Source organism: Rhamphochromis sp. 'chilingali' (assembly GCF_963969265.1).
Source record: "Rhamphochromis sp. 'chilingali' genome assembly, chromosome: 12".
NCBI classification, from domain to species: domain Eukaryota; kingdom Metazoa; phylum Chordata; class Actinopteri; order Cichliformes; family Cichlidae; genus Rhamphochromis; species Rhamphochromis sp. 'chilingali'.
Window position 1 is genome coordinate 29,330,479 of NC_137939.1, and position 22,291 is coordinate 29,352,769.

The 22,291-nt window shown below is 42.4% G+C and overlaps 1 protein-coding gene across 1 annotated transcript in view; it reads left to right on the forward strand.

Moving 5' to 3' along the window:
- The window catches only part of arhgef10lb (Rho guanine nucleotide exchange factor (GEF) 10-like b), a 38,693-nt gene extending 22,107 nt beyond the window's left edge, over positions 1 to 16,586 (forward strand). Inside the window, exons 13-22 of the mRNA XM_080899413.1 lie at positions 464 to 591; positions 711 to 811; positions 1,587 to 1,708; positions 10,457 to 10,543; positions 10,877 to 11,100; positions 11,808 to 11,965; positions 12,102 to 12,244; positions 13,432 to 13,603; positions 14,459 to 14,575; positions 15,302 to 16,586. Of these exons, the coding sequence (XP_080755539.1) occupies positions 464 to 591; positions 711 to 811; positions 1,587 to 1,708; positions 10,457 to 10,543; positions 10,877 to 11,100; positions 11,808 to 11,965; positions 12,102 to 12,244; positions 13,432 to 13,603; positions 14,459 to 14,575; positions 15,302 to 15,888 (1,839 nt within the window). The 3' untranslated portion in view covers positions 15,889 to 16,586. The remainder of the gene's footprint in view (positions 1 to 463; positions 592 to 710; positions 812 to 1,586; positions 1,709 to 10,456; positions 10,544 to 10,876; positions 11,101 to 11,807; positions 11,966 to 12,101; positions 12,245 to 13,431; positions 13,604 to 14,458; positions 14,576 to 15,301) is intronic.
- Positions 16,587 to 22,291: the final 5,705 nt, after the last annotated feature.

Below are 22,291 nucleotides of genomic sequence, written 5' to 3' on the forward strand. Positions count from 1 at the left end.
GTATGGCTCAACAGCTTTTAATGACCATAAAATTATATGAAAGAATTGTAGGTTAAGAAAAGGTGATCATCAGTGAGCAGCAGTATGTCTAAGCACATTATTGATTAAAACTCTGAATGTGTATGTAAAAGACTGCAACCCAACACACTGTTGTTGCGGTTGTGTTAGGGGTTCTTATTGATTTTGCACTTATATAACTCTTCCCAGTTCGGTACACTCTTCCTCTCCTCTTGTCTCTGATCTTATTATAAAAAGGGAAAAACCTTGTTAGATAAATTATCTCCACCCGTCTCTCCAACCTCCCTGGGACCGACCCTTGAGTTCACTGCAGCACCTGCAGTTGAGCAAGCGACCACACCTCTGCCGTATTTGTTTATAAATAAAAACAAAACAAAACACAACCCCACCCCAAGCAAGTGAGGTCCATCCTTTATTTCCCCCTTGTTTTTAATCTCCCTGCCAGAATCTGAATACCACAGTGTCTCAGGACTGGTGTCTGGCTCTGCAGAGGCTCATCCGTCTAAAGGAGGAGGAGATCCAGAACGCCAACAAGTGTCGCCTACGCCTATCTGTTCCAGGCAAACCTGACAAGTAAGTGTCAAGAGGTCCATATCCAAAGCAGACTTAGAGAAGGGGCAGTGAGGTTTTACCAGGCAGAGGTGTGTGAAAGTGTTTGAATATTATGTGGTCATATCTTCTATGCCTGACAGGTCTGGTCGTCCAGTGAGCATCATGGTGGTCTTCAACACTCCCAACCCCTTCAGTAAGATCTCCTGGGTGAACCGTCTTCACCTCGCCAAGATAGCCCAGAGTAAGTTTAATTGTGTGTGTGGAGTGTGGAAATGGACTGCTGCGTGCATAGCATTTTGATACTCTGAGCACTCAGATTCACAATCTTTTTAGATTTGTGCTTCACCTAAAAACTACCAACCAGTTAGCAGTGCTGATAAATGCTGTAAAACAATAAAAGCCAATTTTAGGTTAAATTGAAATTTGCAGCCTATTCATGCTGAGACATGAGTTTGACATTAATTCACCAATAAATCATCAAATTAATTTTACATTTAATTTTAATCATAAGTTGTATTTGTCTTCAACTTTAAAGTTACTACATACATGCAACCGTGGTTCAGGGGGTTGGGAAGCTCATCTTGTAACCATAAGGTTGCCGATTCGATCCCCAGCGTTGTCTGTCTCGGTCATTGGGTCCTTGGGCAAGACACTTCATCTACCGCCTACTGGTGTTGGCCAGAGGGGCTGATGGTGCGATATGGCAGCCTCACTTCTGTCAGTCTGCCCCAGGGCAGCTGTGGCTACAACTGTAGCTGCTTCCACCAGTGTGTGAATGTGAGAGTGAATGAATAGTGGAATTGTAAAGTGCTTTGAGGATCTATGAGCGCTATATAAATGCAATCCATCATTATTATTATTATTATTATTATTATTATCATTATCATCATCATCATCATCATCATCATCATCATCATCATTATCATACAGCAAAGTCTGCATTTTGACAGTTTAAGAAAGTTGTTAGTTTTTGTCTTTAATGTTTGTGTGTGCGTGCGTGTCTGTTGTTTGGTCAGGAAAGGAAAACACATCAGGTTGGGAATGTGCTGAAGAAGATGGGAAGACGAAAGCTCTGTTAAGCTGCCCACTGCTTACCTGTAAACTTTCGGTTTTCTCCTCCAGAACACACACTCTGAAGGTGAGAGAGCTGTTGCTGATGACAAATACAGTTGTCCAAAAATGTTTCACTTAGAGTCTGTGTTTGATTAGTCTTTAATTAAATGAAGGAAATTTGTGGTGACTCAATCTCAGCTGGACTATCCTGACCTCCTGCTTTCAGCTTCACCAGCTCTTCCCCTGCGTTGCTGCATGTCCACACATTCCTCATAGCCTGAACAGTTTCCTCCCATGTAGTATTTTCACTGGCCTTCTTACAAGTGGGTAACCGCAGTCCAAAAGACACATAGCAACAAACTACTCATCAATGGTTTGTTGCTATGTGTGGACCAGGGCCGTGCAGAGATGTTTGAAGGGGTGGGTGCTCAAAGTTAAAAAAGGGGCACATGCAGGGAGTGCAGAATTATTAGGCAAGTTGTATTTTTGAGGAATAATTTTATTATTGAACAACAACCATGTTCTCAATGAACCCAAAAAACTCATTAATATCAAAGCTGAATGTTTTTGGAAGTAGTTTTTAGTTTGTTTTTAGTTTTAGCTATTTTAGGGGGATATCTGTGTGTGCAGGTGACTATTACTGTGCATAATTATTAGGCAACTTAACAAAAAACAAATATATACCCATTTCAATTATTTATTTTTACCAGTGACACCAATATAACATCTCCACATTCACCAATATACATTTCTGAGATTCAAAAACAAAACAAAAACAAATCAGCGACCAATATAGCCACCTTTCTTTGCAAGGACACTCAAAAGCCTGCCATCCATGGATTCTGTCAGTGTTTTGATCTGTTCACCATCAACATTGCGTGCAGCAGCAACCACAGCCTCCCAGACACTGTTCAGAGAGGTGTACTGTTTTCCTTCCTTGTAAATCTCACATTTGATGATGGACCACAGGTTCTCAATGGGGTTCAGATCAGGTGAACAAGGTGGCCATGTCATTAGTTTTTCTTCTTTTATACCCTTTCTTGCCAGCCACACTGTGGAGTACTTGGACGTGTGTGATGGAGCATTGTCCTGCATGAAAATCATGTTTTTCTTGAAGGATGCAGACTTCTTCCTGTACCACTGCTTGAAGAAGGTGTCTTCCAGAAACTGGTAGTAGGACTGGGAGTTGAGCTTGACTCCGTCCTCAACCCGAAAAGGCCCCACAAGCTCATCTTTGATGATACCAGCCCAAACCAGTACTCCACCTCCACCTTGCTGGCGTCTGAGTCGGACTGGAGCTCTCTGCCCTTTACCAATCCAGCCACGGGCCCATCCATCTGGCCCATTAAGGCTCACTCTCATTTCATCAGTCCATAAAACCTTAGAAAAATCAGTCTTGAGATATTTCTTGGCCCAGTCTTGACGTTTCAGCTTGTGTGTCTTGTTCAGTGGTGGTCGTCTTTCAGCCTTTCTTACCTTGGCCATGTCTCTGAGTATTGCACACCTTGTGCTTTTGGGCACTCCAGTGATGTTGCAGCTCTGAAATATGGCCAAACTGGTGGCAAGTGGCATCTTGGCAGCTGCACGCTTGACTTTTCTCAGTTCATGGGCAGTTATTTTGCGCCTTGGTTTTTCCACACGCTTCTTGCGACCCTGTTGACTATTTTGAATGAAACGCTTGATTGTTCGATGATCACGCTTCAGAAGCTTTGCAATTTTGAGACTGCTGCATCCCTCTGCAAGATATCTCACTATTTTTGACTTTTCTGAGCCTGTCAAGTCCTTCTTTTGACCCATTTTGCCAAAGGAAAGGAAGTTGCCTAATAATTATGCACACCTGATATAGGGTGTTGATGTCATTAGACCACACCCCTTCTCATTACAGAGATGCACATCACCTAATATGCTTAATTGGTAGTAGGCTTTCGAGCCTATACAGCTTGGAGTAAGACAACATGCATGAAGAGGATGATGTGGACAAAATACTCATTTGCCTAATAATTCTGCACTCCCTGTAGAACCAGGCTGAATAAAAACAACACACATTCATCAAGAATCTAATGTGGAAGCGCATCATACACTATCACTGTCATTAGGTGGGGACAATGCAAAGCAAACATAGTTTATGTTTTACCTGATAGGTGCAATGTTGCTGTTGAGGGGTTGCTGCTGCTCCTGCTGCTGATAGTGCTGGAGGGCACGGCTGTGTTGATCTGAGACTGTAGACATTAAAGAGTCCATAGGAGAGATTGTAGCTGATTAAACAAGTGTTATGAGATAATAAAATGCACAGATTGGTGATAGCACTTGGAACCGTAGGGCAACAGATAAAAAAAAAACTGTAGGAAATAAAGCAGGCTCTGCCTACGACTCTGTCAAGTGAAGGCTGTGTGCAGGCAGGCTAGGAGAAATGATGGACTCGAAACAAACAATTATTACTAAATGAGAAAGATGGATGGATGGATGGATCACACAGCACGGGATGATGAAGATCACGACACAGACAAGGGAAGACACAGGACTTAAATATACAGAGGACGCAATCAGAGAAAGGGAAACAGCAGAGAAACACAGCTGGGACAAATCAGGGCTAACGAGACAAAGGAAGCAAAACTAGACACATTAACATAAGACATGGACCTTCAAAGTAAAACGGGGAACACAGACTGAACTCACAGACACAGACTCACAAGCAGACACTTCAACAGAGTGAGCAGAGACGTGAGATGAGGGCAGACCGACTGGACACAGAACAGAGGGAGTATGGGATTAAACTTAGGAACTACAAAATCACACACAGAAGAACTGGGGAAAAGAGAAATGCAAAATGCAAAACAGAAACCAAAACCTTCACAGTAATAAAACAAAATAAGAACTGAAAACACTGGGTCAATGACCCAGGTACCCTAATAGACTCACTGTGGTAGAACTTGACTTAAGCGGTCAAAGAAGTGCAGGAGACTGATGCTGTCCAGTGTAGCAAGTGATTTATTCACCATTTTGAAAAGGTAGTTTACAAGCAATTAATGTCCTTCCTAGAAGAACAGGGTATTTTAGAAGTTTTCCAATCTGGTTTTAAAGCTTTACATAGTACCGAATCTGCCCTTTTAAGAGTTTTTAATGATGTGTTTTTGGCAAATGACTCAGGTGACTGTGTTATCATTGTGCTGTTAGATTTAACTGCTGCTTTTGATACAGTGGATGATAATATTTTAATTTCCCGTTTAGAGCAGTTGGTGGGTATGCGGAGTACCGCACTGCAGTAGCTCAGATCCTATTTGGCAGAGCGAACTTTCTCTGTGAAACTAGGGGAGTTTGTATCCTCTGCTGCTTCTCTTCAATGTGGGGTCCCACAGGGTTCAGTTTTAGGCCCGCTTCTTTTCTCTCTATATCTCCTACCCCTTGGGTCTATTTTCAGGAAACATGGGATTTCTTTCCACTGCTACGCCGATGACTCCCAGATTTATTTCCCACTTAAAAAGATAAATGGCTTCTCAGTAGACCTGCTGCTCAGATGCCTTGATGAAATAAGGGCCTGGATGGCTTTGAACTTTTTACATTTTAATGAACAGAAAACAGAAGTGATGGTTTTTGGTGGCGCTTCTGAGGCCACTATTATAGGTCTTGGTTCACTGGCACAGTATGTTAAACCAGTCATCACTAATCTGGGAGTTAAAATAGAGGCAAATCTTAAACTTGAAAGCCAGGTCAGAGCTGTTGTAAGATGTAGCTTTTTTCATTTGAGGGAATTAGCCAAAATAAAGCCTATCTTATCGAAACAGCATTTTCAGACAGTAATCCATGCCTTTGTTACTTCTAGGCTGGATTATTGTAACGCACTTTATTTTGGGGTTAGTGATGCGTCCATTAGGCGCCTGCAGGTTGTGCAAAATGCTGCAGCACGTCTTTTAACTGGAACAAAAAAGTTTGAGCACATTACCCCAATTTTAATTTCACTCCACTGGCTACATGTACATTCTAGGATTGTTTTTAAAATTCTCTTATTTGCTTTTAAATCTCTTAATGGCCTGCCCCCCCCCACCTCTCGGAGCTACTACAACCATATACACCTGCCCGTTCCCTTAGGTCCGCCAATCAGCAGCTCCTTAAGGTACCGAAAACTAAGTATAAATTTAAAGGTGATCGTGCTTTTGCTGTAGTTGCTCCAAAGTTGTGGAATGATCTACCCTTGCATCTTAGGCAGGCCTCTTCTCTCTCTGAATTTAAAAGTCTTCTTAAAACATATTTATTCGCTGAAGCCTTTGGCATTGATTAGAGGGGTTGACTCAATTTGTTTTAACATGTTTCAATTTATTTTAGTTTTTTAGTTATTTATTTTATCTTATCTCATTTTAATTTTCTTTACTTATGCTATTAGCATGTACAGCACTTTGTGAACTCTGGTTTTTATGTTAAAGTGCTTCATAAATAAAGGTGGTATGGTATGGTATGGTATGGTATTTTGTGACCCAAAAAATATTTACAAAGAAACAAATAAACTCAACTCCAAATTAACTCAGTTCAAATAAACATAACTGAACTTAAATCAACGGAAATTAAGGTCAAACTGCACACAGCTACACCGACCTGAACCTTTCTTCCCGAAACACCTGAGTTCTTCTGCTTAAATAGTCCACTTAACCAAACAATTTCTCCTCTGGACTATTCCATTCAGTAAGTAGGTAAGATGAACATTATTATATTCAAACCTCTACTACTCCTCCTTACTGGCAACAAACTCTGTGGTGTAATCAATACATATCACAACAATAAATCTATTTCTTTATAAACCCTCTAAAATCAACTTTATTAAATTATAAGAGTTCTTCCCCTTCTGCACTTGGTCTCTTCCTGTGACCTCAGATGAACTCAGAAGGTATAAAGCAGGAAGTAAAACTACATTTCCTCCTTTTGTTTCTAGAAGACAGGTACGTAAGGAAAGTTCTAAACAATACAAATTAACAGTTGAAATATAGAACATGTTAACTTAACAAACTTGTAGGAATTGATTTAAACCAAGATGTTATATTATATAATCTGTAAAAGTGCAAAACATAAACAAACCCGGGATAGTAGATGTTTGCCTATTGCAGATTACATGTGAAATATGGTTAAATCAAAACAAGAATGTTAACTAAGAATATAGACAAATGGTCTTCTCACCCACTTTGTCACACTCACTCTTTGCCTCTCTTCCTCCTTCCATCTCCTCATCTCATCTATCACTCTCTACTTGCTGTCTATCTAAGTACAAGGCACAATATGATGTTGTATTAAACTATTATTTAATTATTCACACTAAACAACTCTTACACCTAATCTCTAATAAAGTAATGATAGAATAAAGGTTACAGAACCAAAACATTGCAGCTGTGTTTATTATTGTTTTTATACTTGAGTAATAATTTTAAAAAATCTACACACACACACACACACACACACACACACACACACACACACACACACACACACACACAGTAACATTTGACACCTTCTCCAGAATACTGTATATACTATGGCCACTCGCCTAGCTTGGGAGTCACCGCACCTAGTGCTCCGATTACCACGGGGACCACCGTCACCTTCACCCTCCACATCCTCTCGAGCTCTTCTTTGAGCCCTTGGTATTTCTCCAGCTTCTCGTGTTCCTTCTTCCTGATATTGCTGTCATTCGGAACCGCTACATCGATCACTACGGCCGTCTTCTTATGTTTGTCTACCACCACCACGGTTGGTTAGCCACCACCATTTTGTCCGTCAGTATCTGGAAGTCCCACAGGATCTTAGCTCGGTCATTCTCCACCACCCTTGGGGGCATCTCCCATTTTGACCTTGGGACTTCCAGGTTATACTCAGCATAGATGTTTCTGTACACTATGCCAACCACTTGGTTATGGCGTTCCATGTATGCCTTGCCTGCTAGCATCTTGCACCCTGCTGTTATGTGCTGGATTGTCTCTGGGGCATCTTTACACAGCCTGCACCTGGGGTCTTGCCTGGTGTGATAGACCCCAGCCTCTATGGATCTTGTACTCAGAGCTTGTTCTTGTGCTGCCATGATTAGCGCCTCTGTGCTGTCTTTCAGTCCAGCTTTGTCCAGCCACTGGTAGGATTTCTGGATATCAGCCACCTCCTCTATCTGCCGGTGGTACATACCGTGCAGGGGCCTGTCCTTCCATCATGGTTCCTCGTCTCCCTCCTCTTTCTTGGGTTTCTGCTGCCTGAGGTATTCACTGAGCACTCGGTCAGTTGGGGCCATCTTCCTAATGTATTCTTGGATGTTCGTTGTCTCATCCTGGACTGTGGTGCTGACACTCACCAGTCCCCGGCCCCCTTCCTTCCACTTAGCGTACAGACTCAGGGTGCTGGACTTGGGGTGAAACCCTCCATGCATGGTAAGGAGCTTTCTTGTCTTTATGTCAGTGGCTTCTATCTCCTCCGTTGGCCAGCCTATTACCCCAGCAGGGTACCTGATCACGGGCAGGGCGTAGGTGTTGATGGCCCGGATCTTGTTCTTACCATTCAGCTGACTCCTCAGGACTTGCCTGACCCTCTGCAGGTACTTGGTGGTTGCAGCCTTTCTAGCGGCCTCTTCATGGTTCCCATTTGCCTGCGGGATCCCCAGGTACTTGTAACTGTCCTCTATGTCTGCAATGTTGCCTTCTGGTAGTTCAGTCCCCTCAGTTCTGACTACCTTCCCTCTCTTTGTTACCATTCGACTACACTTCTCCAGTCTGAACGACATTCCAATGTCATTGCTGTATAGCCTGGTAGTGTGGATCAGTGAATCGATGTCTCGTTCACTCTTGGCATACAGCTTGATGTCATCCATGTACAGGAGGTGGCTGACAACTGCTCCATTCTGTAGTCGGTATCCGTAGCCAGTCTTGTTAATGATCTCACTGAGGGGGTTCAGGCCTATGCAGAACAGCAGTGGGGACAGAGCATCTCCTTGGTAGATCCCACACTTGATGGTGACTTGTGCTATGGGCTTGGAGTTGGCCTCTAGTGTTGTACGCCACATCCCCCTTGCAGTCTCGGCTGATTGTTCTGTCTACCAGTAGCTGGTATTTTGCGCCTCTGGTATTCTTGCCAATCCCTTTCTGTGCCCCACTCATGTATTGACCCATGTGCCTGTTCATCTTAGCCGATATGATGCCTGACAGGAGCTTCCATGTAGTACTGAGGCAGGTTATTGGTCGATAGTTGGATGGGACCGGTCCCTTCTTGGGGATCAGGACCGTTCGACCTTCGGTTAGCCATTCCAGGTGTCTCTCGTTAACTAGCAGCTGGTTCATTTGTGCTGCCAGACGCTCGTGGAGTGCAGTCAGCTTCTTCAGCCAGTAGGCGTGAACCATGTCGGGCCCTGGTGCTGTCCAGTTCTTCATACTGGAGACCCTTTCTTGGATATCTGCCACTGTGATGGTTACTGGACCCTGTTCAGGGAGGTTGCTATGGTCTGCCCTCACATCCACTAGCCACTGAGCATTGCCGTTATGGGTTGCTTCCTTCTCCCATATGCTCTTCCAGTATTGCTCTGTCTCCAGCCTTGGTGGTGTTGTTCTCTTATTGTTCCCTTGCCACTGAGAGTACACCTTTGCTGGTTCCGTGGAGAACAGCTGGTTTATTCTCCTGCCTTCTATCTCTCTGGTGTACCTCCTCAAGTGGCTGGCCAAGGCTGTGAGTCTTTGCTTGGCAGTTTCCAAGGCCTCAGGTAAGGACAGTTTGATGTATTTCTTATGCACCTTCTTTGCTGCACCTTTCTGCAACTCCGTTAGTTGGCTAACCTCCCTCCGTGCTACTTTGATCTTGCTCTCTAGCCTCCTTCTCCATGGAGGGTACTGCCCCTTGTGGCTGTTCAACTTGTAGCCAAGCATCTCACTGATCACTGCTGCCGTATTGTAGATCAGCTTGTTAGTGTCAGTAATCGTGGTTGTAGGTATCGTCCGTAGTGCTGCATTAACATCATCTAGCAGACCTTCTGAGGGTACTTCACGTAATCTTGGTAACCGGCTACGGGGGATCCAGGTTTCAAGCTTGGCCATGATCCTATTTTTCAGGTCAGTTCCTCTCGCACTCAACGATCCTTCTCCTATTGCACTTGGGGCTATGTACCCAATCTCGGGTGGGGGTGATGATATCTCCCCCCTGACCTGGAGTCCTGACTCCTCCTTGCCGTAGCATTTATGTTGTACCTCGTCAATCTCTAGTTGTGATAGCAGTCCCTTCTTTCGAATGTTGGAACACATCCCTCATCCTATTCATGTAGCCCCTTCCGCCAGGGTTACTTGCGTAGTAGCATTCCAACAACGCCCTGTTTTCGTCTCTTGCCCACCAATGCCTTCTTGTTCCAGTAGCCCACTTGTCGTCATGGTGCCCTGGTTCCTCAACACCTGACGCGGACCTTGTTGATCCGGGCAACATCCGAGCCGGCATGCCTTCGTATTTATCTGTCTCACTCATGTCTGCGGTAGGCTCACTTAGCATAGGGGGTCTAGCCTTAGGACCCTTACTGGATACAGACGCCCCAGGCAGGAATCGAATAAGGATTGCTAAGGTATATATATATATATATATATATATATATATATATATATATATATATATATATATATATATATATATATGAGTGATACTGAGTAGTTTTAGCTGTATGAGATGAGAAAGCATTTCACTAATTAAATATGTTAATTTATTAACACATTATTGTTTTAATAACTGAACTGACCTTTGAATAATTTGTTTATCTGTTCTGTTTCATTAATTAATTATTTGTTTAGAGATGATTTATAACGTTATTAATGTTTCAAACATGTCTGCTATGTTTGGCCAGCTGGAGGCAGCTCTTCACAGCCCATCTCAGTCCAGACTGCTTGGTTTCTGCACTGCCAGCACATCCTTGCCACAGGGTTACCTTTGGGTGAGTTTAAGCTTCCACTGTTCAGAAAACATCTTTTTTATTCAGTATTCACCTGCTCCTATGTGGATCTGTATGTTTGAATGCATTATTCAGTGCGGTTTCTGTTTTATGTCTGTATAACCACTACCACGGTGTTAGCTCTGCTGCTGGGGTAAGCTTGTCCCCCTGCTGTAAGAACTTATGTATAAAACCTTGGCTGTTCAAATCTGTGCTTTCGAGACACACTGTTATTGGTACATTACGGATCCATGGCATAATTGCTTTGACTGTTGGTTTTTTGTTTTTTTTTTTTTGTGATAAGCAAAGCTACTTTTCTCCTGTCATGGTCTTCAGGTTGCTGGTGGAGGTGGCAACTCCAACCATGGGCAAGTAGAGATTTTCTCTCTGAACCGAGCCAGTGCCCGCTTGGTCAAAACCCTCCCACTGAGAGCCCCAGTCCTTTGCCTGGAGTATGTGAAGGAGCCGTGCCCCAGTACAGTGCTCCAGGAGGGGACTGAGAAAGGCCCAAGGGCAGCCAAGACAGGAAACATAATCTGTGTTGGCCTGCAGGACGGCAGGTCAGTCTTTTCCAACACAGGACATTATTTAGTTTTATAGCTGTCGGAACATTAAGTATTGTTTGGACCACAGTTTTGTTATATTTGACTAACGATTGTAAGTTTAGAAAAAAAAAGAAGAAGACAATTCCTCAAAATATTGAACCATTTTTTTTAATATCATCAATTTTCTTTCACTTCATCGACCAGTTTTAAGGCCAGGATGAACCCTCTTTTGTCACTGCTGCTAAAACCAATTATTTTTGCTGCTGACATATGTTTTTGTGGGAGTTTACAGTTGCTCATTCATGCCGAGGTTTGCACCAGGCAGTTTTTACGCTGATTATGCCATTATTATTTTTTTCCCCAGAAAAAGGATGTCTAAACCCATTTTGTAATTTTATGTTGCTATAAACTGAAAGAATGTGGTACTCTGCTGTTATTTGATTTGGATTGCACAAAAAAGGCTTAAGAAAACAAGTTGATTGCAAAATACATTATTCTAAAAAATATATATATAAATAAATAATCAAAGACAACCTTAAAACTTACATGAAAAGCATGAAATCAGGTAATGACATTCAATTTTCTTATGTATCTCTTTGAGCAGATTGTACTATGAGATTTTGAAAGACTAATGTAGAGCTATGTTATTTTGTTACAGCAGCAACAGCAACAATCTGGCCCCATGTGTAATATGTGACTTTTCTGTCTGCTTGTCTTTCCAGTATCCATGTTCAGAGCAGTGTGGACACAGCTGTTCAGTGCCTGCTGACCTTGGTAAACCCTGACAACTGTCCAGTGCTCTGCCTCAAACATTTACTGTCGTTCCTTTTTGCTGGACTGGCTAATGGCAAAGTAGCTATATACCACAGAAAAACTGGAGGTGAGCTGTCACAGATACCACTCTCACATGATGCGAGTTTGCATGTCAGACTAATGAGGTCATGCACTAGCGTAGTAGGAGCTAAATCACAGAGCTCAAATTAGGTTCTAAACCACCAACTAATTCTTCCTGTCAGAGCGACTGTGGGATGTGGATTCATGCAAGCTAGTGTCTCTTGGCTCCAAGCCGGTCTACTGTCTGCTGACACTTGAAGACACTATGTGGGCCAGCTGTGAAAACCAAGTCACTGTCATACAAGGAGACAGCCTCTGCATGCAGGTATATTGACTGTTCAGTATGCACACTGAGAACACTTTTACACTTACACTTTACTTTACACTTTACACTTTCCCTTGTGCTCTGCAATGGATGTGTATACTGTTACAGTGGTGGATCCATGTCAAAATGACCCAATAATGAGGCTGGCATTTTTACAAGTGATTCCTGTGAACCAACGGCTCAAGCTTCAGAGTCCTCTAACTATTGCATTTCAGACATTTTTTATATTCTTGGATGTATAATCCACCACAAATGCAAAACTAAATTATCAGACCAGCTCAACAGTCCCACCTACCTGCTGTTCAAAGCTGCTTTTTAAGGCAAATAAGACAAAAGGGCTTGTTTCAGAGAGACAGTGAACTGACAGGCTATGTCAAGGCCCAAAGTAAGCTCAATAAGTATTACCAGTTCTACAAGAGAAGAATAAAACTGTAAGTGTTAAATGTGTTTGATGGGTCAGCATCAACAGTAAACCACATTTAGGAAAATACTGCCTGGATTGGATTCCAACTCTGATTCCCAAAAAGCTGTGATACTCTGTGAAATGTATATAAAACAGAATGAAATGATTTGTTCTCATAAATCCATATTTTATTCACAGTAGAGCATCAAATATCAAATGGTTGTCAAAGGTCTGCCCAATTTTGACCAGGGATATTATTTTTGTTTCTCTGTTTTGAATTGAAATGCAGTTTAAATGCTTCATTTTTTTCCCAAAAAATGAAAAGAGCTCGAGTTTACAATACTCACATCCATGTGTATTATTTGATTCTGTCGCCCGCTAAAACCCTTTTAAATGAAAAAAAAAATTTGCACTTTGGGGCGAGGTTTCTTGTGTGATTAAATGCAATTAATCGTAATTAATTAATTACAAAGCCTTTAATTAATTAGATTATTTTTTAATCGAGTCCCACCCCTAGTAAATATGTATTCTCAGCATACACACTTACCCGAATACTACAGATGACTACAGATGACAGTCACAACTAGGCAAGAGCTTTATTTACTGAACAACCAGCAGATTATTGTTTACATGAATTAAAATATTCTTCAGAACATTCATGTACCGTGTTTTCCTAAAAAAATATTTTCCACAAAATGAGTCATATGACACATTTTGTGAAACCAACTGACATATTTTTTTTGACAGATAAGCCACAGATTAACCCTTTCTCTCTGTGTTTCAGAGCTTCGAAGCCCACTCAGATCCAGACTTCCATGTTAGCCATATGGTCCATTCAGGTGGAGGTGTTTGGATGGCCTTCACCAAAGGATCCTCCATTCATCTGTTCCACACAGAGACCTTGCAACAACTGCAGGAAATCAACATCTCCACCCGTACCAACTATCTGTCACCAGGCAAGGCCAAAAACGATACTGTCACCGAGACAGACGGGCATACCAAGAATACAGCATAGCTGCTTTTAGACCTGTGTTTAGCATTTCTAGAATATTGTTGTCACTGCCTGAATGCTCAGATGTCATGTTGAATGGGTCTCCTTTCTGTCCCTTGCACCAACCTTATTAATACCTTTGGGGACAGAGCCTTCAGTGTGGCAGCCCCCACCCTCTGGAACTCTCTCCCATATGAGACTCACGATGGCACGACACTGGAGTCCTTCAGGAAACTTCTCAAAACTCGCCTCTTCAACAAATCCCACAACCCATAGCTATTTTAAGCTCTAGTTACTGTTGTGTAAAGCAAAGTTGGGTTTCTTGAAAGACACTATACAAATCTAAGTTATTATTATTATTGAACCCAACTGCATGGCAGGGCAACCTTGTTCCTTCAGGGAACAGAAGTTAGCAGAAGTTGTTATTAAATGATGCATTTCTGTTCTATACAACTTGCTCCCATTCTTACGAACAATATGTAATGCTGTCTATCTAACATTCAGACATTCAGTTACATAGTGTCATCACAGATTATCTGCCTTAAAGGCATGAATAGAGATGTCTTCAGCCAAGACACACAGGGGTGTGATATCCCATACTACAATACGTTTACAGTTTACTGGAAACTTTCCCTTCCTGTTCACTTTTTCCTTAAGATCTCCACGCTGTAAATTGAACTGAGCTGCTCAGTGACAGAGCTCAGCCCGAGTTCAAATTTTGGCAGACTACACACACACACAGTGTTGTCAGGGCTGGGCAGGAATAAAACATGTACAGTTAGACTATGACCAATGTAATGGTTAAATGTTTGTTTTCCAGGTCACGTTTGTGTATCCAGCTTACTGATCTCTCAGGGTATGTTGTGGGTGGGGACTAGCCAGGGCGTCATCATCACTTTCTCTGTACCGACTCTTGAGGGTATCCCGAAGATCACAGGTCAGAACATGCATCAGCGCTCCTGCTCTCTGATGTTTTTGTGACTGAAGTTGAATGTACACACAGCATGTGCTCATTACTGGTTGAACATCTCAAGATCTCTTGTGATATACAATATATCCATGTAGCATGATGGCCTGATAATGCACACGTACTCATGAAGGCTCTGGCACTCACCAAAACAAAGTTAACTCAATAAACTGGAAACTGAACCTTGAAAGCAACAAAGAAACAGGAGATATGCTCTATTTAACAAAAAATGACATTAATTCCCTCAAAAGAAGTGTAGCCATTATTTTTTTTTATATATAAATCTATGAAAAAACGACTATTTCAATTCTATTTGCTTCCTAATTTATACTATTTGTTCCCCTATTAATTTACTTTATTATTTAGTTTTCTATTTTAGTTTATTGATGTGCGATATATATCAAATAGTCCTGTGCATATGCTTTGCTTTGGAAACACTCTACCTCTGTGGGTCTCAGTGCAAGTTTTTTAAAACTTCTTCCCCTTTTAACTCAAACTCCACTAAAACTGTGGTCCTGAAATGTTGATGATTCTCTGCAGGGTTGCATTTAAAAACACTCTTTTTAGTTCTATTGTATACTTAATGTTTGTTCAGTTTTAGTTTTTTTTTGTCTTTTGGAACACATTTACTTCTTTCATGTGTTACTCTGGTAAAATGAGACAAAGTGAGCAGATGCACAACTTTTATATCCTCAGGTAAAGCGATGACATCTCTGAATGCTCACTGTGGTGCTGTAGATTTCCTGGTGTCAGCCTCCAGCACCCTGGCCTCTGATTTGCTTCGACGGGATTCCATCTTCAACATTAGCAAAGAGAGTGCTAATGGAGAGGGAGGAGGAGGTGGAGGTAATGTTGAAGGAGAAAGAGGAGAGCAGAAGCTGGAAAATAGCCACCATAGGGAGAACTTAGAAACTTCTCCATGGAAGCAGGACAAACCTAAGCATCTCCTATTGCAGTACCACCTCCATTCCACCTCCCAGCTTCCTGGGAAGCTGCTGACAGCTCAGCCAGAACAAGCGAACCCAAGGGCCTCCCCAGATCTCCAGATGGAGGACGGTTCCATCTATGAAGTAAATGAGGACCCCGATGTTTGGTTGAGAGGGCGGCCACTGGAGTTGGGGAAGGAGGGAGAGGCCAAACGTAACAAAGTCACTTCAACAGCCATCTTCTCTGGTGGAAGAGGATACCGCAGGATAGGACTGTCAGCATCAGAAGAAACCTGCTCAGACTCCAGTGAAAACACGCTGCTCGTGTGGCAGCTCCCTCTCACGCTTAGCCAGTGACAGCTTTCTTTGTCCTCAGTTACTCTAGTTCTAGTCACGTGTGATTACTCTTAGACCAGGCACGTTTAAACATTTAAGGTTGATTCTAAAGTCAAGGACATATCACCTTTGACAGTTGACAGTTAAAATAAAAGTAACATTACTTAAGCCTACAGATGACGACCGTCATCACAGTGGATACTAGGTGGCAGCTTTATTTACTACAGTGAGCAGTAGTAATGTTGCATATCACAAAGATAGCAGCACCTGGCATCAGCAGGAAGCAATCCCCCAAAGAACCTGGCTTATATAGTATACTAATTTTAAAATCAGCAATGTGTTTCAAATGAAGCTGTACAATGTGATACTTGGTGGAACATTTCTGTATGGAAACAGGTTGTATGTGTATGTCAGATGAGTGTCAAGCCTCAGTGTCTGCATTTGGACCTTAAACGTTTTGATTTGGACACATATCTCAGTGTTAGGCTAAACAAAATAGTGGCATATTATGAAAAGAACTTAATGAAAACCTAAATCTTTACATAATAAAGGAAAAAAAATGTAAGAAAATTGCATCACAATGAAAGTTTCAATGGTGTTTGTGTGTGTGTGTGTGTGTGTGTGTGTGTGTGTGTGTGTGTGTGTGTGTGTGTGTGTGTGTGTGTGTGTGTGTGTGTGTGTGTGTGTGTGTGTGTGTGTGTGTGTGTGTGTGAGAGAGAGAGAGCGCGTGTGTGCAGCTACACCATAAATACAACATAAATACACAGACCCAGACAGTTAATGGAATCAAGTGATGTCTTTACTGTGAGCTGTTAAGATTCACTGCTGGAAATGTTCCACCTCCTAATACTTCTATTACCACTAGGATGACTACTTCCTACATCTGCCACAGCTGTTCCTTCAGTCTCGCCACTTCTCAGATGTCTAATGCTCCATCTGTCTGATGTGGCTATGCCAGCTGACAGTAACGTCTTTCACAGCTGTGGTCTTCTGCTCCTTGTCAACTATATCTGTTTGGTTGGCCAGAGGCTGCTTTTCTATCCGGAACTTGAAAGTCCCACAGGACCTTAATCCACTGTTGTTTCAACCACCTTTAGACGCAATGGGAACTTGGTGATGTCTAATCCATATGCAGCAAAGATGTTCTACAAGAGTCAGAGGCTTTCATGTAGTGAATCCAGGTGGTGCTGAGTTTGGTCTGCCTGTTCCTCGAATCTTCATGAACTGCTCAACCAGGAGCTGGTGCTTTGTAAACTGTTATTTCTAATGTCCTTCTGTGCTGTGCTCAATGGTTGACTCACGTGTCTACTTGTAACTAGCTTGGTTGCTGTGATGCGTTATTTATGGTCGTGCAGAGAGACCGCATCATCTGTCCAGGGATTGTGTGTCTGATTGCACTGAACTCTGTTGTCAGCCAGCTGCAAAGAAGAACAAAGTTGTAACATACAAAGAGTTGAAGTAAAACCAGGTGTTAAAAACAATATCTGTGCTTTACATGCTGTATTTTTTGAGCTCCCGTCCCCAGGGAACTCACTATTACTCACTGCTCTATTCCAGCCCACTTGGACAGTGCGTCTTGTGTGATTGAAAATCCCTTTCCCCTCCTGGTCTGTACATGCACACATTTGCGGGACTATAAATCCAACTTTAGTGGAGCTTCCATGTTGTGGGGATATTTCATGATTGTGGATTTTCTGCCCTGTATTGGCAAGTCCAGACAGGTACCTGCTGTTAGCAGCCCACTTATTTATGCTACCAGGCCTTCAATTAGCTTCTTCAGCCAAATGAAGAGTAGAGCGCCTCTTCAACCTGAGCCTGAGGCTGGGAAGAGTCCCACAGCTCTGGAAAACCTCCTGTGTTGTACCAGTGCCAAAGACTTCACGCCCCAAGGACCTCAACAGCTACAGGCCGGTGGCTCTGACATCCCACCTGATGAAGACCCTGGAGCGGTTGGTCCTGGCTCAGCTTCGGCGCCTAACAAGCTCATCACTGGACCCACTTCAGTTTGCCTACCAGCCTGGCATTGGAGCGGATGATGCCGTCATTCACCTCCTACATTGTTCCCTCGCTCACCTGGAGACCGCTGGAAGCACTGTGAGAATCATGTTCTTTGATTTCTCCAGTGCCTTCAACACTATTCTTCCCTCGGTTCTGAAGGACAAGCTGGAGAACTCTGGAGTGGACCATCACCTCACTACCTGGATTTTGGACTACCTCACCGACCGACCACAGTATGTGAGAACTCAGGGCTGTGTGTCGGACAGGGTCGTCTACAGTACGGGGGCCCCACAGGGAACGGTTCTGGCTCCGTTCCTCTTCACCATCTACACTGCAGACTTCTCCCACAACTCCACCCAGTGCTTCCTGCAGAAGTTCTCTGATGACTCTGCAATAGTCGGCCTCATCACTGATGGGGACGACAAGGAGTACAGAAGACTGACTCAAGACTTTGTGGACTGGTGCCAGCTGAACTACCTCCAGATCAACGCCAGTAAAACCAAGGAGCTGGTGGTAGACTTCCGCAGGCACAAGCATTCTCCACTGCAACCACTGAACATCCAGGGTATGGACATTGAGGCTGTGGACAGCTACAGGTACCTTGGTGTTCATCTGAACAACAGACTGGACTGGACTCATAACTCAGACGCCCTCTACAGGAAAGGGCAGAGCAGGCTGTACCTGCTGCGGAGACTCAGGTCGTTTGGAGTGGAGGGCCCACTCCTGAAGACCTTCTATGACTCTGTGGTGGCTTCTGCTATCTTCTATGGTGTGGTCTGCTGGGGCGGCAGCATCTCTGCCGGGGACAGGAAGAGACTGAACAGGGTGATCCGAAGGGCCAGCTCTGTTCTAGGATGCCCTCTGGACCCAGTGGAGGTGGTGAGTGACAGGAGAATGGTGGCTAAGCTGTCATCCCTGTTGGACAACATCTCCCACCCCATGCAGCAGACTGTGACAGCACTGAGCAGCTCCTTCAGTGGGAGACTGCGGCACCCACGGTGTGGGACGGAGAGATTTCGCAGGTCTTTCCTCCCCACTGCTGTCAGACTCCACAATAAAGACTTTAACTGATCAAACACACACATCCACACATGTGCAATAACACTAAGTGCAATAATCCTTTCTGTCATCGTTGTATTTTTACTCAGTTGTATATAGCATTTGTATTCTATTTTTATCTTATTGTATATTTTATTCTATTTTATTCTACTGTATATAGTATTTTATTTTATTCTATTCTGTACAGTTGTGTACTATATTTATTCTTATTGTATTCTAATTTTTGATTCATAACTTTTGCACTGTCCACTTCCTGCTGTGACAAAACAAATTTCCCACGTGTGGGACTAATAAAGGTTATCTTATCTTATCTTAGATCTATGTTCACATCTGCAAGCATCTCCTCTGATTGGACTTTGCCAGTTAGCTGGAGGAGTTGTACCCTTGGTTGTGTGGATGCTGTGACAAAGTGGGTGAGAACACCATTTGTCCAGAGTTGAAGTTTGCTATTCTTAGTTAACGTTTGTGTTTTGATTTAGCCATACCTTATTTTAATTCTGTAGTTTGCAAACATTTACTATCCCGGTTTTGTTTATGTTTTGTACTTTTACAGATTATATAATATAGCATCTTGGCTTAAATCAACATTGACAAGTTTGTTAAGTTAACATTTTATTTAATTCAACTGTTAATTTGTCTAGTTTACTTGGTTTGAACTCACCTGACTTACCTGTGTTCCAGGAGCAAAAGGAGGAAGTGATGCCTCACTTCCTGTATTTATAGCTTCTTTTTTGGTTTGGATGTCACAGGAAGAGACCAGGTGAAGAGGGGGAGAATTGGTGTAATTGAATAAAGCCGATTTTAGGATTGTGTTTGTTAGAGAGATATGTATTGATGTAACATGTATTGACTACACCTTTGAGTGTTTTATTGCTAATAAAGAGTAGCATCATACGTTTATTAGAATGGTAATGTTTATTTTACCTATTGAATGGAATAGTCCAGAGGAGGATATCGTTTGGAGTATTTAAGCAGAAGAACTCAGATGTTCAAGGGGAGAGGGCCAGGTCAGTAGTGATGGGCAGATGAAGCTTCATGAAGCACTGAAGCTTTTCATCCAATTGGTTCACCCCAGCGCAAAGCGTCTTGAAGCTTCATTTGCTCTAGTAGGACACCTACTGGACGTAAAAATATTAGTTGGCATGAATTTGAAGAGTGTGGCATTTTGCACACAGCCTGTAAATGTCAACAACAAAAGGAGTGTGTAAAACATGTATATTGTAGTGATGCAGTATACTGTGTATATTTATATTGGCAGTATGGAAAATGATTATTTGGAAATGCTTAAAATGGAAATGATCATTTACTGTGAGGTGAGGTGTGGACAGTGGTTGTGCTTTTGTAATGTTGAGGTATGGACAGCTACAGACTGAGGCCTCAGTCCAGCCTGTTCACATTTTATTCAGTAAAAACTAAATTTTCACTGCTTTTATTGCCTTTTTAGTGGGGAGAACATAGCTAGGATTTAATGATTTAACAAATCTTTTAAATCCTTTGTCCTCCACAATGCTAAATGGCTGGGAGTCCTCAATCACCATGCTGACCAGGTCTTCATCTATTTGAGATTGTTCTCCTGAGGAAAGACAATAAAGATAAAGCACAAATATAAATATCACACACGTAACTTATTACAGTTGTATAATATTGTTATATCATTTAGTAACATTACGGCATGCTATATTATCATGGCATTTGATGGCTCACCTGGTCTTGCTCCACAAACGGTGTTCTCCTTGTTCTCATGCAAAGCTCTGTAGTGCCTAAGCATGGATGAGGTGTTGTTGTTATATCCCAGCTCCCTGGCACATAGCAAACACTTCACCTTGTACAAAAGTAAAGACAGCTTAACATAAATTGTATTGCACCATCAGTATTATGAAAATACATCTTCTGTAGAAATTTACATACCTTGTTGGGAGGAATAAGATCAAATGTTCCCACACAGGGGAGGACATCCTCCTCTTCGTAGCTGGCTTCATTCTCTCCTGTCTTTCTCTCCTCACTCTCATAAACCTCCAAACTCTCACTAACCGCAACTCTCCATCAAACACCCACATTTTGAATGAAGTCTGAGGGATTTGTGATTATCGTTTCACAACCAGAGTTGGTTGCTTTAACAGATGATCACAGACGGGTATATGTCAAAGTTAATTTAGGAAGCGGTTTTTAAACTACTTCAAGTAGTGGCAGCAAATACTCACATCTGTTGTCCTTTGGGCTCAAAAATGACCCCGTCTGGTTTGAATATTTATAAAGCAATAAGTATAAAATATCATTCATCTCTGTGTTTCAAGGTTTTATTCATCTTTATTCCAACTCATTACCTGACATTTTTCTATATTTTGGCATGGTAGGACACCAGGGCATGGATCTGAGTGAAGGCAAACTTTCATGAGGACAAAGCCGTGTCCATATTTCACACAAGTGCAGGAGGAAGCTCAGGTTTATTCCTCTGTACTGGGCCCTATTTCAGGAAGCCGGTTTAGAAAACTCAGAGTGAAAAACGATACTCAGGGTTGAGTAACCCCGAACTGTCCAACTCGGAATATTCGGTTTCAGAAAGGCTGATAACAATTAGTTCAATCAACGCGGAGTTGCTTTAACCCCAAGTTAAACGCGTGCACGAGGATACATAAAGCCCTGATTAGTGGAGCACAGATTAAGCGAGTCACCATGGAGACGGAGGGAAAGAAGGCGCGGTCAATGTATTTTACAGCGCTTGAGGCCGAAATTCTGATGGCAGCATATGCCGATAACATGCAAATTTTGCGGAAAAAAAGTAACACAGCCACAGCTGCAAAAGAAAGGGTGCATGCATGGCAAAACATAGCCGACAGAGTCAATGCGTGAGTGTTAATTTAAACATTGATCTAGGGATTTCCACCCATTTAACACGTTTTTTTATTATATTTTATTTTATTTTTTATTTTATACATTTGATTTTGTGATGTGATGTGAGCGCAGGTGCAACCCAACAGGCCCCAAACGTGCCTGGCAGCAAGTAAAAATGAAATATAAAAATATAGTCCAAACAGGTAAGGTGTAATTGCATTATGAGCCATAGTGCTTGGTCTGTTTGTGCGATGTAAATCAATTGCAGTTAGAGGCTACATTAATTTCCCCTCTGTAAGCACTTATTGAAATTATCTGAGCACATTACAAGTACATATTTGCTTACTCTGTATGCTCAAATGTGACCCGTTATAGCCAACAGAAAAAAAAGCGGAGGCCCGAAAAACAGGTGGGGGTCCTCCACCACCACCACTCACAGAGGCTGAGCAGTTGGCTTCCATATTTGTGATAATGTTGGCAGCATCACATATGATCTTCACAGTGCAGAGAACACAAATTAGCATCCATTACTATA